This window comes from Simochromis diagramma, unplaced genomic scaffold (assembly GCF_900408965.1).
Source record: "Simochromis diagramma unplaced genomic scaffold, fSimDia1.1 OVJJ01000617.1, whole genome shotgun sequence".
Taxonomy (NCBI): domain Eukaryota; kingdom Metazoa; phylum Chordata; class Actinopteri; order Cichliformes; family Cichlidae; genus Simochromis; species Simochromis diagramma.
Window position 1 is genome coordinate 607,251 of NW_024386953.1, and position 18,564 is coordinate 625,814.

Genomic DNA, 18,564 nt, shown 5'->3' on the forward strand with positions numbered 1-18,564 from the left:
TGACTCACAACAATTTATTCTCTTGGGTGTTTTAGACAGGTAACTATGAAAAGGTGCAGCTCATGTTATGATGTAAGTATGGTACAGGGAAATCCTGATAAGAAAACTGTAAACATTACAGTATAGAATGATACACTTTTCAATTATAACTATATTTGGGACGGGGGGGGATCATTCACACCAAGAACTTTTCCCCCCTTCCTTCACAAACATATAATAATGTAAGTCGTTTATAAGGTTTATTGTTAACTATACAAATAACAGCTTCATGTCCTTGAGTACAGAATAATAAAAAATACAAAAGTCCCTTAAACTAGAACTATGATTTACAAAAATGACACATGACAAGCCAAATGAATTCTAAAATTACCTGAGGAATTCAATCCAACTCGACATACAACCTTTGCTTATGTTTCTTTTGTTCAGCCAGTGCTCTTAACACAACCCTAATTACAGTGTACCATTTTCACAGTTCAATTAGACATCTGCATGTATGACAAATCATGCATGCAGTGCATCATTTACCAGAATATGCACCTATTAAAAGAAACTATGACTCAAGAATATATATTTAAATTTACAGAGAACATACAGAGAACAAACTAATAGTGGAAGGCTGTTAATGCGCAAATATACAATATACAACCAGCAGCAGAACAACAGTTCCACTCAGGAGAACATGTCCACCCATCTCAATGTGGTAGAAAAATTTCAGAATAGTTTATTCCAGTCTCTAGTTGCCTCCATGAGATGCCTCTGACCGTGGCCAATCCAATCCTCTTGACTGCTGAAGAGCCGACCACAAAACCAGCAGTCAAACATTACTTGCTCTTCTCTACAACCTGATAAAGTTTTTACAACCTCATACTTCTTTTTGCTTTTTTTTTTGAGTTTCAATTTAAGGAGGAATCGCTCCCGGACAGAACTTTGAACCGGTCGAGATTTTGGATTGTCGAAATGAGATGCGTCTTTGGTTGAGGAATTCTTCCCTTGGGTGCCAAGCTCTAAGAGTGCTTGGACTGTTTTTTGAGACAGAGAGACCTTAGTGACAGCACCTTTGTACCTATTTACTACCTTCATGATGTTGGCCACTTCAGGAATGTCAGCATCTGGATGATTGAGCACCACTACAGGCTGGTTTCTACTAGGGCATTTGATCTGCTGTAGAGAATTCAATGGGGCAAGTCTAAGTGTCCGTTCTACCTCTTTGGCTACAGGTTTCCATAACAGAGTCTCTTTCTCAGTTGGTGGTTTACTCAGGAATCTTCTTGCCTTGTGCACTGCTCCTGGAAGTTCGTCAAATAATGCTTTCCTGCGCCTTTTCCTTTGGCTTGGAGGCCGAATTGGCCTTGGGGCGAGGACAGGTTTCTCTGAGTCACACAGTTGTTGTGCCTTTATAGTTGTCTGAGAAGGTGCACTGCAGGAATCAATGACATCTTTTTGTTTAGTATTGTGAATGGTGATCAACTTTTTTATTCCAGTGGAAGCAGCTGCATTAGTTTTGTTTGTCGACACCAGGAAACACTGAGTCTGGGGTCTGGTGGCCAAAAACAAAGGTTGATTATTTGAGGTGGGAGTGCCATTTGTAAGAAGGCTACTAGTGGGTGTGACAATTTTAAATATAACTTTGTTTCCAGAGCCCTCATTCGTCTGGCTGCAATGAGTTCCATTGTTTGGCTCTTGGTTGTTCAAAAGTAGGCTTGATTTGGGTTGAGAAATGTACCGCAGCAAGAAGGCTTGCCGACCAGTCTGCAGTGCGCTGGGTTTGTCTGCACTACTCACTGGCATCGCTAGCACTGGCCGTGAGTTAAGTGGGAGCTGGGCACTTGCCAGTCTGAGGGCAGGAGTATTAGCGGCCTGGACAAAAGGAACAGACCTTTGTACTAAGTAGCACGTTGACTGAGACTTTGCAGTTTTGTCTGAAGTTGTATTTTGTGATGTGCTTGAAAAGAGTACAGGGCATTTTAAACCTGCACTGTTAATAAGGTAGTGATTTAAACCGGTACCAAAACCTGGTTGAACACCAGAAAGAAGAGCGGTCCCTTTTTCAGCAGTTCCAGGTTTTATTGCTTGTACACCTATCCTTTTGCTGTCTGGATTTAGACCTGTGGTTTTACTTGAACTTTCAATGTAAGACACATTGATTTGAGGCTTTGCAGAATTTGCTATGAGTTTAAAGCCTGGGGTAGCCTTGACCTGCACTGGCATTGCAAATTGGTTCTCACTAGCCCTAGTCAGGAGTACTGGCTGATTAGCCTCTGGTAGCTGAAGAATTCGCACAGTTCTTTTTGTCGGTTTTAAAGAATCATTGTTTGCACTTGAAGAACCCGTTCTTTCCTTGTTAAGCTGTTGAGTAATGATTGCATCAGAATGTTCTTCCACAAAATTGGGAGCAAGGGATGTTAAACTACTTGTAGGCTGTCTTTTAGATATCGGAATGGTCTCTTCCTCAATTTTGACAATATTGAAGTCTTGGAGCACTACATCGGGATTTTCTTCTGTCAGAGGACCATCAACATTAGATATACACTCATCAACTTCAGTGTCACTATTTGCACTTTCTGTGGATTGTTCTGGTAATCCTGCTGATGTCAAGTTGAAGTGTGATGATTTAGAGGTATGTCTTTTATTTGCCGAGTTATCATCCGAATTATTCTCCAAGTTTGGGGTGATGTTTGATGAAATGTTGAAAGCATCCTTCGAATAATTGTGAAAAGTAAATACTTCTTGGTTTGGTGAGTCCTGAATACATTTCTCCGAGCCAATGGCATTTTCTCTGCAGCTAACTGAATTTGGTGGAGACAGCTGTGATGGGCAACACGATGTATGTTTTGCATTTTCCTGTCTGTTTTTATGTACAATCTCAGTTCTAAACCTATCATTTTTATCTGATGAAATGTGAAATGACTGATGTCCATTTTCCATAGTGTTAAAAGCAGAATTCCCTTTGTGCTCATCAGTTAGGCTGCAAATGCTGTCAGGTGTGGATAGCTCATTTACTGCTTTAGGCTCCTCGTCGATTTTTCTAAAGATGGGTTTGGGAAGCAGTGTATCTTGAGCAAACTTTGAAGGTGAAGATAAACCACTGACCTTAACAGAACACACTGTTGCAGGGTGGCTGGAAACACCATGGCAGTTACAAGGACTGGAAGTTTGGGTAACTGACTTACTTTTCAAGTTCATTTCTTCCATAGAGCTTGTTTCATTTGGATGATGTGCCTGATCCAACTCATTTCTTGTGGGACATGAGACATCTGCACAATTTAATGATGTATCTAATATAGCATTTGTTTGTTCTCCAACACTTGCAATATGTGGAGTTGAACTAAGGGCACCGACTGATGTTTCCTCCTCCTCAATTTTTACTTTAACTGCCAAAATATCCTCTTGATCTATCTGTATGCAAGATCCACTTCTTGGTGAAACAGCTAAGCACTGTGATGTTGAGCTCCTGCTATCAGAGCAAAGCTCATTCTCAGAGTTTTTACTTTTATCAAACACAGAATTTAGTGTGGAGAACCCCCCTTCAGCAACGGAATGGTTCTGATCTTGCTTTGTTGTTGGGATTACTTTGAGAACTAAATGTTTTTTTCCATCGACCATCTTGAATCCCATAACTTTGGTTGTACAGTTAGGGGGGAGGGAGATTTTGTTCTTAACCATTAGAACAGTCAGTCCATTAGCATTGTTGTGACTTCCACTATCAGAGGCTGGACAATTGTCACATTCCTCCAACGTGATTGGTGTTGACTGTTCTGTATTATGGGAAACTTTGCTCAAAGTTTTGTCCTTTTTTGCTACAGTCCCATCAACAAAGTGCTGGGTGTCCTCTAAGGATTTGTCTGGCTTAATTAGTTTTCCACTTTGATATTGTTTCGATATCCTTTGAGTCTCCTGTGACTCACTATTCTTTTTAAGCATCAATTTCAAGTTCAGAGATGAATTTGCTGGTGAGCCATTGTCTTCTATCGCCTTCCATGCATTTTTTCTTTCCGTCACCTCTTTGTGAACAGCTGCCATGTGTTTTTTAAGGTACTCACTTCTTGCTGCACCATATCCACAGACTTGACATGTGAAAGGAAATGTACCCGTGTGAGCTTTCATGTGCTTCTGGTGATCCTCTTCATTCAAGCTAATATGTTTGCATTTCAAACACTTCCAGTGACTTTCATTATGATGATGGATATGCTGGACAAATGTCCCTGCATCCACAGTTGTAAACTCACACCAGTCACAGCTGAACTGTCCATTTACACTGTGGCACATGATGTAGTGTCTAGTAAGCAAAAGAAGAGAGTACTGCACATCATCATTACAAAGTTCACATGTAACCAGAGTATTTCTGTGCTCAATCCGATGGCGCTGAAGAGCAGGGAACTCATTTGTGACAAAATCACATAAATCACAAGGGTATGTAGGAAGGGTTCCTCTGTGAACTGCTCTAAAATGTTTAAGAAGGTCATTGGGGCTAAAAGTACAGTTATCTTTACAAACTGAGCATCCAAAACTCAAAATTTTGCCAGAGAATACAGCCCCTTGTTGAATTTTACAATGGGCTTTGTTAAGAGAGTTTTTATCTTTCCTAGTGGAAGTCCCATTATCCTTAATGGCAGATTCTTCTGCATTGCTGAAGAGCGACCCATCTGTTACATCTCTGAAATGTTTATACAGAAAGTCTTTTACTTTTTCCTTTTCATCCTCTATTACAGATCTGTTGCAGTTTTTTGGAGAGTCATATGGTAATCCATCTTCTTCCATTGTTGCAAGTATGAAGGTTTCTGTAAGACATCAAATATATTCTTGATTAATACAAGTAGAGAGATGCACCAACACACACACACACACACACACACACACACACACACACACACACACACACACACACACACACACACACACACACACACACACACACACACACACACACACACACACACACACACACACACACACACACACACACACACACACACACACACGCTAATCTGGGACTGGGTAATGGCAGCTTTGCTAACTGCTGCAACCACGTTTAAAAGAAACTTTGAATTTTGTATTTATACCTGCTGTTATGGCAGAGGAAGCCAGAAGTCGTCAAAACGATAAGCCAAGACTTGATTTTTTCCACAAACAGTTTTCAAAGTGTTCCAAAGTCTCCCCCTGTATATCTGTATGTCTTTGAGGTCCTGAGGTGGAATATCATTTAAATCGCAGTATGAAATCAACATCATCATAAACATGTCTTCAATCCACATGCAGTAGATCTGGTGTGACATGCCAAGTTACAAAAATTGAGAGGTGCACGACTGGCTGACACACCACAAAGTGTTGTGTGTTCTATGCCCGCTGAGATATATGTAATCTCTCCACTGTGTCCTAGGCCAACCCCAGGGGCCTCCAGAACACCTCACCCAGAGGAGTACCGGTTCTACTCTGAGGTCCTCACCCTTTCTCTAAGAGTGTGAGGAGCTCAGCCAACCGAAAGAGCCCAGCCAACCTTCAGAGAAAGCTAATTTCTGCTGCTTGTAACCAGTAAATTCACAGCTTCACTTTCACACTTAGCTCTCTTTTCACCACGACAGACTGATGCCATGACCACATCACTGCAGCTGCAGCCCCAATTCGTAATCTCCTGTTACCCTCTTCCCTCACTTGTGAACAAGATCCCAAGATACTTCTCCTCCACTTGGGGGCAGAAACTTGTCCCTGACCAGGAGTGGGCACTCCACCCTAATTCAGCTGAGGACCATGGCCTCAGACTTGGAGGTCTTACACATTTACCTGTAAACCACTCTAGTGTGATCTGGAGGCCAGTACCCAACTATATCATCCACAAAAAGTAAAGATGAGCTTCGGAGGTTACCAAGGCGGAAGCCTGCCACCACTTGGCTATGCCTAGATATTCTATCCAAACAATTTCTAAACAAACTAATGACAAAGGGCAGCCCTGGAGGAGTTCAGCACCCACTGGAAATGAGTCAGACTTTTTGCAGTCAATGTGGACCGAGCTCTAGCTGTGCTTGTACAGAGATTGAATGGCTTGTAACAATCAGCCAGACACCTCATACTCCCATAAAACTCCCCACAGGATACCCTGAGGGATGCAGTTGAATCCAAATCTACAAAACACATGTAGACTGGCTGGACAGACTCCCAAGAAAAGCCCAGCCACTCGCCTAAATGACTGTAGACCAGTTGCACTCACTCCAATCATTACAAAGTGCTTCGAGAGAGTGGTGCTGGCCTACATCCAGAGCAACATCCCTGACACTCTCCCCTGCAGTATGCCCACTGGCCCAATAGGTCCACGTCAGACACCATTGCTGCTGCCCTTCACTATTCCCTCGCCCACCTGGAAAACAAAGGCTCATACCATCAAGGTACTTTTTGTTGATTACAGCTCTGCCTTCAATACTGTCATCCCACACAAACTCACTCACAAGCTGGCAACACTTGGCCTACACCCCACCCCTATGTGACTGGCTACAGGACCTTTTGACTGGCAGGCCCCAGTCCGTCAGGATTGGCAACAGGACTTCAGCCAGCATTATTGCTAACACTGGAGTTCCACAGGGTTGCGTCCTCAGTCCCATCCTCTACACCCACGACTGTGTCGCCTCCAATAGGGATAACACCATACTGAAGTTGGCGGATGACACTGCAATGATTGGTCGCATCACTGGAGGAGACGAAGTGCCTTATAGGAGAAAGGTGGCCGGTATGGTGTCATGGTGTGAGGACAACAACCTCACCCTCAAAACCGATAAGACAAAAGAGATGATAGTGGACATGAGGAAGAAGAGGAGGCCTCACCAGCCGTTGTTTATCCGGGAAAGTGAAGTGGAGAGGGTGAGCAGCTTTAGATACCTAGGCATCTACATTACTGAGGACCTCACCTGGACACTGAACACTACACAGCTGGTCAAGAAGGCTCAGCAGTGGCTGTATTTCCTGAGGAGGGTGAGGAAATTTGGTATGTCAGCCAAGATCCTCAGCAGGTTCTAAGGCTGCACTGTGGAGAGCACACTGACCAGCTGCATCACTGCATGGTACAGCAGCACTGCTGCCATGGACTGCAAGTGCCTGCAGAGAGTGATAACAACTGTGGGGAGAAGATCATCAGGACCCCGCTGCCGTCTCTGCAGAGCATCTACCATCGCAGAGTCCAGAGGAGAGCTGCCTCCATCCTCAAAGACCCCATACACCCTCAGCACGGACTGTTCACACTTCTGCCCTCGGGACGAAGGTTTAGAAGTGTGAAATCTACAACATCCCGACTCAACAACTCCTTCTTCCCCACTGCTATCAGAGTCTTGAACAGCTGACCTATTTTAACAGTAATAATAATTTTTGCACATCAGGTCATCTCACATAACCAGCATATTAAGCTCATAGCTCTTTTGCACATAAATCTATTTGACACTTATTTTTTGTCTCCACTTATTTATTCCTGGTATTTGTATTTAATCTATGTGTACATATTAACCGGCATCTGCATATGGACAGCAGAGAAAGAATTTCACTGTACAGAGAAATGCTTTTTCTTTGCACACATGACAATAAACCCTTTCAATCTTGATCACTCGAATATCCTCAAGAGGATAAAGAGTGTTGTCCTTAGTGTTGGGCAATATGAGGAAAACCCAATATTGCAATATTTTGGGATATATCGCGATACACAATTAATATTGTGATGTGTCTTGAGCCCCAGCACCCTCGGATCATGAATATTTGAATCTCTTAATTTTTAGTCCTCTCCCCACACAGTTATATCCTCGAATTTTATACTCTTAGTGTGGTTATATTTATTTCAGGATGGCATCAAATAGCAGTTTTTTTTAAAGTACTGGTATACAAATAGCAAATAAATCCAATACTGTGACATCACTGTGACCGGGGCGACCGTGGCTCAGGGAATTGGGAAGCTCATCTGTAACTGGAAGGTTGCTGGTTCGATCCCCCTGCTCTCTCTGTCCTGGTCGTTGTGTCCTTGGGCAAGACACTTTACCCTACCGCCTACTGGTGTTGGCCAGAGGGGCCGATGGCACGATATGGCAGCCTCGCTTCTGTCAGTCTGCCTCAGGGCAGCTGTGGCTACAACTGTAACTGCCTCCACCAGTGTGTGAATGTGAGAGTGAATGAATAGTGGCATTGTAAAGCACTTTGGGTGCCTAGAAAAGCGCTAAATAAATGCAATCCATTATTAGAATAGAATAGAATAGAATACTTTTATTTGTCAATTTCTTCAAATGTACTTGCCATACAAAGGAATTGAAATTACGTTTCACACTGTCCCATGCGTAGGCATTGACAACAATAAGGTGCAGATGCACAACAAAAACAAAAACAGCCCTAACAATAAGGTAATAAATAGTAATATAATAATATAAATAGTGCTAAAAGAATACTAAAAATATATATATAGCAGCAGGTGTGTGCAATTGCAATGCAAGTCAGGAATGTTTTCAGTTCTTGGTTCAGAGAGTATTATTATTATTATTATTATTATTATTATTATCATCATCATCATCATCATCACCACTATGGTAAATGGTAAAATGGTAAATGGCCTGTATTTATATAGTGCTTTTACTAGTCCCTAAGAACCCCAAAGCACTTTACATATCCAGTCATCGACCCATTCACACACTGGTGATGGCAAGCTACATTGTAGCCAAAGCCACCCTGGGGCGCACTATCACACAATGTGTCTCAAAGCTTATTAATGACATTAAACCTATATTTCTTTGGACATTTGCTGCGTTTTCACTTATTTTTCCACTTACCTATGAATAATCATCGGCATGATATACTGCCCTGAAATTCATGTTAAGAAATATTTTAGAGTTTACGTGGTGTAAGTAAAATACAGCTATATAACTAGCAAATTCCTTACATTTTTGATGTATCAATTCCAATTACAGATACCATTTGTTTTGTTTTTTGAGCAGAAAATGCATTCAAAAGCATTTCAAGAGCCTGGACATCATCAACATTTATGAAGCACTGTGGGATTGTCCAGGATGACTCAGATCTTAGACAGACAAACCATCTAAATTCACATTATGCTATTTGCATCTCCATTATATAGTCTGTGGATCGCAATAACGATTACTCCAAAAAAATTCTTTTGCAAATGAGAAAATTATTTCAACAAAAACTGATAGCACTGGGAGACAAACACAAACCAACAAATAAAACATGTCATGCCTGAAGTTAACAGCATTACTCAGGTAAGAATTAATGACATTATATAACCAGTTATTGTTACCTGTGCTCCTTTGGGAAAACCTTAACCAGTGTTCTGAAGAAAAGGAGTTTGTAGTGTGATCCCAATGTCTGGAAGACAGAGGCATACAATCACAAAAACAATTTCAACAACAATCCTTACTATTAACTGTAATAGTGTTATTAATAACCATGCGTGCTCTGTATATCACAAGTATACATCAGTTGTTTAAGTTTCTTTTGGGACTTCTTCACATTAAAAAATATTTTATAATAAGAAAAAACAATTGTCCTACTGACCATGAACTGCTGTTTGTATTCTTCTACATGGCATACAGTATAGGCAAACATGACACCCCACAGGTAGACAAAGTGAAACACAAATCTAATCTCTCTCTTTAGACCTACGTCTATGTTTGTGCGTGCATTATTCTGCATTACCCCACCGCCAACTAATTCATCTTCACATCCTCCCTCTTGTCATTGTTCATACAGCCCCAGGGTGGTGGACATTAGGTGAAGACCCCCCAAAAAACCAAAAAAAAAACCAAAAAAAAAAAAAAACCAAACAGCTGCTACAATCAGAAATCTACTGAACTGCTTTGTCCAGGAGTGTTGTCTATTGATTGAATCCTGGCTCCCGTCAAAAATCCCAGATGACTCAGTGGAGCTACTGGGCCGGACATTACAACCCCAGGACTGCAATAATGTCTCCAGTAAGGGAAGGGGCGGTGGACTCTCTGCTTATATGCTTCAGGGCTGGTACCATAACAGCAGAATTATAGACAGTCACTGCTCACCGGACTTAAAACACCCTGATAACGACTGTGTTTAGTCTGTTCCTTCCCATTCCATGCAAGGCCACCTGGGTTGGCTGGAAGACTGTTTACTTAGCCTAGCAGGGCGAAGGACACTGTCTCAGCTGAACTCTGGACACGCACACACATACATATACACTGATATGCACACACTCATCCCCCCTCCCTTTCCAAACGCCTTCGATGCTTGTTCCCTCCTGGGAAAACGGCGGGTCTGAGCCCACGCTGGAATGGTAGCGCTGGGCAGGATGGCTGCTGTGCTTTCTTGAGATTACTCCTCACCCCCCACCCGACCCTGTGGCTTGTCACGTGCTCCATAATGTTGTGCTGTGGACATTTATGTGCTTTTTTGTGCAGAGGAGTTTGTTTGTTTCCTGTTCTCATGCCGTCCTCCCAGGAGCCCAGCATGAGTGGAGGTCTCTTTTTTTCCTCTTGTACTTTCCCATTGTAGTGTATATTTCAGTGTTTTTTTTTCTGTAATGCTACCGATCTCCGACCTGTATGTGATGTCTGTGTTGTGTGTGTGTGTAAGGTCGGGGGGGGGGGGGTGTGTGTGTGTGTGTGTGTCCTATTTCACTGCAGGGCAACCTGCACGTGCCGAATAAAGCCTTGATTGGTTGATTGATGGATAGATTGATAGACATAAGGAAACAAACTTCTCCAAGCACCTGGGTCATTAAAACATGGCCAGATGATGCTCTTCTCCAGCAATAGAACTGTTTTGATCTGACAGACTGGTACATCTTCGAACAGCACAACCTGGAGACCTTCACTCAGTTCTCTATACAGCACTGCCAGAGCCAGGCTGAGGAGGGGCATAAAACAGGCCAAAGAGGCCTACATGAGGAGTATTCCTAACTGACAACCCCCACCATGTGTGGCGAGGCATCCAAGCCCTCACCAACTGCAAAAGTCAGAGACTCCAACTGCCAACAGCATCCTCATGATCATAGAAGTGTTCAACACCCCCCTGGATTATGATGTCAGGAGGACACAGAGTGCTGAACCCCAGGAGAGCTGTCAGCCAGCCCAACACTGTGGGAAAAACCTGTGCGGACCAACTGACAAGGATCCTCATCAGGTTGTTTAACCTTCCTGACCCTATGCCACCGTTCCCACCTGTCTGAAGGCCTCCACTATCATTCCCATCACCAAAAAGACTGGTATAGACAGCGTCAATGCCTACAGATCTATAGCCCTCACGTCTGTAGTCATAAACTATTTAGAGCTGGTAGTTCTCAGCACATCAGAGGCAGTCTTGCCCGTCCCTTTCTTCATGTGTTCAATAATTCTTTTCCTGTGTCATGTAATTGGGTGTATTATTATACATAATTTATGGACATTGCATGGGTGGATTGGATGGTAAGAAAAAAATATATATACACAAAATTGGTGACATATTCAAAACTTAAGTTGTGGGCAAAATACAACCCGGGAGCCACATATGCCTAGGCCGATTATGTCACAGCAAGGAGACAAAGGCTGTCCAAATTTGTAGGCTGCTCCAAATGCAGCCCACAAATGCGTCCTCCTTTTCCCCAGATTTGAAGGACGGGTCTGTGTATCCTTCATGGTCCACCCTATTCCAGGATTCATTGTGAATCAAGGGTTGAAGAAATTTTTGGGGAAAAATGGCGGATGGTCGAAGAAAAGCGGTCCAGAAATAAACTTTTAAAAGTAAATACTAGGTTTTATCTCACCAAAATATCCAGCCAACCAAATGTTAGCATAGCAAAGAATCTTAAACAGTTATATTCAACTAACCTTCGGCTAAGTTACGTGATGTTAGTGATATCACCACTTAATGCGGCTTGGGTCATATGAGCTTTGGTTGGTTAATCAGTTCAGTTTTCTACTGAAGCTGGGTCTGTTTGGCAGTGTGGAGACAAACGTACTTAAAAATTAATAAAACGAGCAGACGGTTCACTCTTTAAGCTAAGTGTATTTACAGGGATCAAACATCTAATCCGTGAACTGTGTTAAGGAAACAGACTAAACCATGCTGTGCTGAAGCTTATAGTTAAAAGAGGTCTCATCCTGTATAAACCACTAATAATAAGACAGACAGTACATTGAGAGGTCCTCCTTCTGTTCCTGTGCCATTTTTGTCATGCTTATATCATACAACCTGAGCCTGTCACCTTTGTTATAAGCCCAATATTTCTGCAGGATTTTATGTCCTTTATCCAAAATATATTTAGTTAAAATATTTCTTTTTTAGTTGGATTGTACTTGTGGAGCTCTTTTAAATAAAAAGCTGAAAGAATTGTGAAAAGTTGTAAATTCAGAAAGGGTCTAAGTATTTTTTTAAGGATGTCATGTTTCTGTATCATCTCCTGTTAGACCCTCTTACCCAAAAATCAGCATATTTAATGCTCTGATACCTTCAACATCTTAAATTATATTTAACATTTTTCTCTTCCAATAAATATTCACTGCAAAAGTTTGTCTTCGATTTTATCTGAAACATATAATGTTTAAATCTTTTTAGTTTATTTTCGGGATATGGGATATTGTCCTTAAATATAACTAAAGCCTTCAGACAATGGTCGCTGTATATTAATATTTGTCTGTTAGACAGTCACACAGGTATAAATGACAGAAGCTTGACGTCGTAGGCTAGCCCCTTCAATTTAATGGCCTTGCATTTCCGGTCTTCGCGGCCTACCTGGTCTACGTAGGCTGGGTTTTTCGAAGGATTTGGACACAGCGCATGTGTTCATCTTTTTTTGTTGCATAAAGAAACGGCGGGTGGAACCATCAGACCAAAGCACAGATTTCCACTGGTATAATGCCATTCCTTGTTTTTCTTGGCCCTACAAATCTCTTCTGCTTGTTGCTTTTCCTTAATCTTGGTTTCTTAGCAGCTATTTGACCATAAAGGCCTGATTTGCACAATCTCCTCTGAACAGTTGATGTAGAGATGTGTCTGGTGACTGAAACTATCCTCAGCAGCAGAGGTAACTCTTGGTCTTCTTTTCCTGTGAGCTAGTTTTGCTGTAGCGCCTGTTTTTCGTCTGCACTTGGGGACACATTTAAAGTTTTATCAATTTTCCACACTGACTAACCCTTCAGTTCTTAAAGTAATGATGGACTGGTGTTTTTCTTTACTTAGCTGACAGAATTCATATGATGGCAAGAACCAAAGAGTTGTCAGATACGGCTGTCATCTGTGTACCAACCCGACTTCTGCACAACATAGTTGATGGTCTGAACCCTGATAGTTCCAACCTCATTAAGAAGGCAAGAAATTCCACAAATGAACACTGGCAAGGCACATCTGTGAAGTGAAAACCATTTCAGGTGACTACATCATGACGTTCATTGAGAGAAGGCCAAGGGTCTTCAGTGTTGTCAACAAAACAAAAAAACAAAACAACACACACAAAAATCAAAGGGTTGCTACTTTAATTGACTGTAATTGACTTTTTCTCCACGAGGGTTTTTATTGTGTTTACCCTATGAAGAGTACAAGAGCTGTTGTTAACTCCAGGAAAACATGGTTTTTACAGCTGACAGCAAAATCCTGACTTCTGTTATCAACATTAAAATGTAGAGGCTTCCTTTGCTGAACTTTATAATCCCAGTGTTAGCCACATATAGATTTGACTTTGGGCAGGGCATTCTTTTTTCTTTTTTTTTTTTTAAAGAAATAAATCTAAGACAATGACTAGGACTAGGCGATATGACCCAAAATTCATATCACGATATTTTTTAGCTGGATGGCGATATACAATAATATTATATATATATATATATATATATATATCTTAGGGGTGCAACGATATTCGTATCGATATTGAACAGTTCGATACAGTGCTTTCGGTTCGGTACGCATATGTATCGAACAATACAACATTTGTAATTTATTTTATCAATTTTCCTTCTGACGATGCTGTCTGTGTTGAGCGCTCAGTGAATCTGTGTTCGACTACTCCGCCTAGGCTGCACTGTCGAGCGCAGATCCACTGAGCGCTCAACACAGACAGCATAGTCAGAAGGAAGAGCGCAGGGCAAGGTAGCGAGACAGAAGTTAAGCTCACCTTGCAACATTCAGATCTGGCGTTTGGAATTATTTTGGTTTTCGTGTGACGTATGACCCTGAAGGTAAGCGAGTCATGGACTAAAGTAAAACAGTATGTTGGATGTGCCATGCAATGCTCAATTACATTGGTGTGAACTAGTGTGTTAGCGCAGTTAGCTCGTTAACGTGTTTGCCGTCTAGCCCCATGCACGGAGCGATCGGCGGTAGCTCGTTAACGGAGATTTGCCGTGTTGTGGCGTTAAGGTCATTTCAACGAGATTAACCTGAAAGCACTAGTGGGAACACAACGAATATGACTGCACATTTACGCCGACATCATCCTAGTGCAAAGACAAGGGAAGCAGACAAAAAAAGCAAGCATGCTACTAACTTTAGCCGAGTCATTTAGACAGCTGTTAGCACATGATTCTCCTTATGCTGCTGAGAATATAGCCCAGAAGAAGCGGATAGTATAGCTTTTATTTAGGAAAGAGACATTTCTCTGTAATAAACTCTCTTTTCCAAAGATGAGTGATTCCTCAATCAGATACAGGGCTTGCAATATCGCTAGCCCGACGTCCTGGAGCTAGCGATTTTTTCAGTCGGGCTACCAAAATCTATCTCTGCCCTGCCCGTCGGGCTATTGTAGGAAAAAATATATGTCAATGCTTTTGCATTCTTTCAGAAATGTAGCTGGGTAATTATGTCATTGGCATCTGTGAGCCACTGTCAATATGTGACATATTGTAATCGCGTTTGAATTTGCGCTTGTTTTTTGCTTTCACTTTGCAATCGTGCGAACTGTGTATAGAGAGCGACAGGACTGATCTGTGAGTGATGATAATTTGTGCACCAATTCCTCTGACATCGTCTTATTAATCGTTAGCTTACTATGCAAACATGACAAGTGAAATCTCCCGCAGCAAGCTTAAACATGTGAGAGGTTGATCGCGCAGAGAATCGCTGAGCTTTATGTGAGTGCGTGTGTAAAAGCAGCACGATATATATTTTAGTTCTGCTGAGCCAAATAAGACAGGTCAGGGTGAAGAAGTGACAGCCAAAGAAAAGCTTACCACAAAACGGAAAAGTTATGACAAATCAGACTATAAGGCAAAAAGAAAGTGCAGCTTTATGGTTTCATGGACAAAAGAATTTCTGTGGCTGCAATATGACGAGCTAAATAACCAGGGCTGCACATAAGTGGTCCGCAGGTGCGCATTCGCTGTCAAAATAAAAAACACGCACAAGGGTTAGGGTTAAATTTAAAAACTGTACTTTTGAGTTAAAATATATATTTATAATTTTAATAAATGACAAATTAAAAAGGCATGAAAATTGTTTTTGTATCGAAAAAATATCGAACCGAACCGTGAATTTTGTGTATCGTTGCACCCCTAATATATATATATATATTTTATAGCCATGAGGTAAGAACAAAAAGAGAGTTCTTAGTCAAAGCTGTGTCCCAGATGTCACACAGGCACTTTTATTAACATACAGCGTAGATGTACATGAAGAAATTACTCAAAAATAAATTATCAGCATTTATTAAATAATAATGCTCCATAAATAAAAGAAAACAATGTTTATGTGCATAACAAAGACAGACAGATTTCACAGCTGCTCTATTCCCAAGTTCTACTGCGTGACTGACAGCCTTGAGTTTGAAATCCGCCTCGTAACAGTGTCTCTTAATAGGTACCATTTATGCTCCCCATACACAACACAATACATTACGTTGAAGCACAGTACGTATTACTCTGCGAGGCTCCAGACTACGGTAACCGTAATGCTCCGACAATCCATCAAGCGGTGCAGCTCCGTAGCTTACCAAAGTCGTACTAAAACATTTTTTGACAGATTGCTGAGTGCCGTGTACCACATAAAATCGGTTCGCGGTCAGTAAGCACAACCAGAATTCATACCTAAGGCGCACTGTCGATTTTTGAGAAAATGAAAGGATTTTAGGTGCTGCATGTCGTTAGCGCGGTTAGCTCGTTAGCACGGTTAGCTCGCTAACACATTGACGCCGTCCAGCCCCACGCACGGGGCGATCCGCGGTAACTCGGTAACGGAGATTTTCCGTGTCCATCTTGTCGCTGCCTGCAGGTGAAGCTATGGGGGAGGGGGAGTTGTGTTCAGTGAACGAGAGGCGACAAAAGTGGACGAAAGAGAGGCAAACTTGCGGGTCCACAAGTATAATTATAACGTAACATAGACTATATCGATATAAACAATATTGTCACATCTTATATCTCGTATAAAAATATATTGATATTTTTAAAAAAAAAAAAAAAGCTCGATATATCGCCCAGCCCTAACAATGACACATCTGGATCACTAGTATGTACAGCCTGGGGGCACTCTGTGTGATGTGATGGTTAGTAATACTGGAGCAGCAGAGGAGACAGTCCTATCTCCATTCCTGATTACCTTGTACACCCTCAGATTTCAAATTTGAAACAGTGAAACATGCCACCTGCAGAAGTTCTCTGATGATACTTGTGCAAATTCCCTGCTGACTCGGCCTCAGGATGTCTAGAGGCAAGAACCAAGCGCACCCAAATGAGCGCACCAGTGATCATGTGCGCATCACGCAGAGGGAGAGTGAGGGACGAAAAACAGCAGCAGAGCATGGCAGTTGTATCGCAGTTTGTGTGATTCCGTGTGCGTTAATGAGACTACAACCATGCTTATAGTTACCGATACTGCACCTGCCACAATTATAAGTGCATATCTGGCTGTATCATAGTTGGATTTATCCTGGCAAGCCCTGCTGTAACCAGTTCTTCTGTGAAGCTTCATTAAAGACGGTGAACTAAACTCCTGGACTGCTGCAGTCTTTCTGACCGAAGACTTAGGCCAGACTTGTATACCCAGCACTTCCAGTATATATATATATATATATATATTCTACAATACTGTAGTGGTTTGGTGTATTAAGGGTGGGCAGGAGTCTGAGTACAGGGAGTTGGTGAGAAACTTTGTGGAGTGGTCTGGAAGAAATCACCTCACTTGAGAACGTTAGCAAGACAAAAGGTTGACTTCCGGTGGGGGGGGGGGGGGGGGGGAATGCTGCGTCTAGGCCAATCAAGATCATGGGTGAAGAGGTGCAAACAATGACAGCTACAGGCACTTTGGCGTTCACCTGAATGACAGACTGGATTGGAGGACCGACAGTGATGCTGTGCACAAGAAGGTGATGAGCAGACTTTATTTTCTAAGATCGCTTAGATCCTTTAATGCAGGGGTCGGCAACCCAGGGCACGCGTGCCAGGGTTAACTGATGGCACAACCAAATGCCCGATGGTGATTTTTCGTTTTTATGGGCTGATGAATTCTATTTTTTTTGGTAACGGTATAAACAATGAAAGGTGGTGGATTGGCCAGATGCTGGCAGATGTGTAAAAATAACTAAAATAGAAAAATAGAAACCACCACCAAAGTTGTTTGTCGGTGGTTTCTATGGCGGAGCTTCCACAGAGGCCAGCAGGTGGATGAGGGAAAGGGGAGGCAGGAGGAGAAGAGACCCGAGGCAGCCGTCGGTCTGACTGTCAGGTGAACTGAACTTCCGGTAAGAAGTTCTGACCTGCAGTCTATCTGGGTCAGATATAAACCAAGTTTAGGTGGAGTTTATTTTCGTTGTGCTGACTTTTTACAGTCAGTTACAATAACTCGTACTGCGTACTAGCTAGCATGACGGAGTTTCTATACAGCTGGGTGGTGCTATGATGTTACTGATAGTGAACTTCATTTTATTCATAAGGTTAGTTAGTAGAGTTGCCAACCGTCCTGTAAAAAATGGAAACGTCCCATATTCAGAGAAAATATCACGCATTTCGTATTGAGCTGACAATGAACATGATTGTCCAGTATTTCAGCTAGAATGGAAAAGCTGGATTTATTCTGTGTCTTTACACTGTCAGCTGCCTCTTCTCCTCTCATTCTCTCCCCTCTCTCTCCTGTTTCTACTTCAATCATGAAAACTGATCAATGATCAGCTGATCGACTTTTCTCTCTTGTTTGTTTATTGCCCACTTTGCGCCAGAAGGAGGAAACTAGCGGATGTCGCACTAAACAACAGCAGCACGTTTAAGCTTGATCAGCTGTTGTTAGAATTTATTTAATATTACTTTCTAGTATCAGCTGATGTTTGCTGGAGCCACAGCTGTAAAGCTGCTGGTCATGATGTCGGTTTGGATATGTGGTGAGAGGGAAACATGAAGATGAAACCAGGAGATGTCCTTACTGAATCATCAGAGCTGAACAGGTGATGGAGAAACAGGTTTACCTTTTAGGTGACATGGATGAGTTGAAGTTATGAACTGTTTCTGAGAGACAAATAACACCAGGATCCTTTTCTAAGTAGCTGACAGCTGGTAACTGTGCAGGGGCGGGTCTAGCAAAGTGTTGCCAGGGGGCCAGGTAGGGCATTAACAGGGAGAGGGGGGCACAAAGAAATACTTTTCTGTCTTATTCTCATTTAAAATGTCTCAC

At 42.1% G+C, this 18,564-nt stretch overlaps 1 protein-coding gene across 1 annotated transcript in view; it reads right to left on the minus strand.

The window, feature by feature from the left end:
* The window catches only part of si:ch211-214e3.5 (zinc finger protein 518A), a 24,568-nt gene continuing 6,004 nt past the window's right edge, over positions 1-18,564 (minus strand). Inside the window, exons 2-3 of the mRNA XM_040038557.1 lie at positions 9,269-9,336; positions 1-4,778 (exon numbers count right to left, since the gene is read on the minus strand). Of these exons, the coding sequence (XP_039894491.1) occupies positions 712-4,758 (4,047 nt within the window). The 5' untranslated portion in view covers positions 4,759-4,778; positions 9,269-9,336 and the 3' untranslated portion in view covers positions 1-711. The remainder of the gene's footprint in view (positions 4,779-9,268; positions 9,337-18,564) is intronic.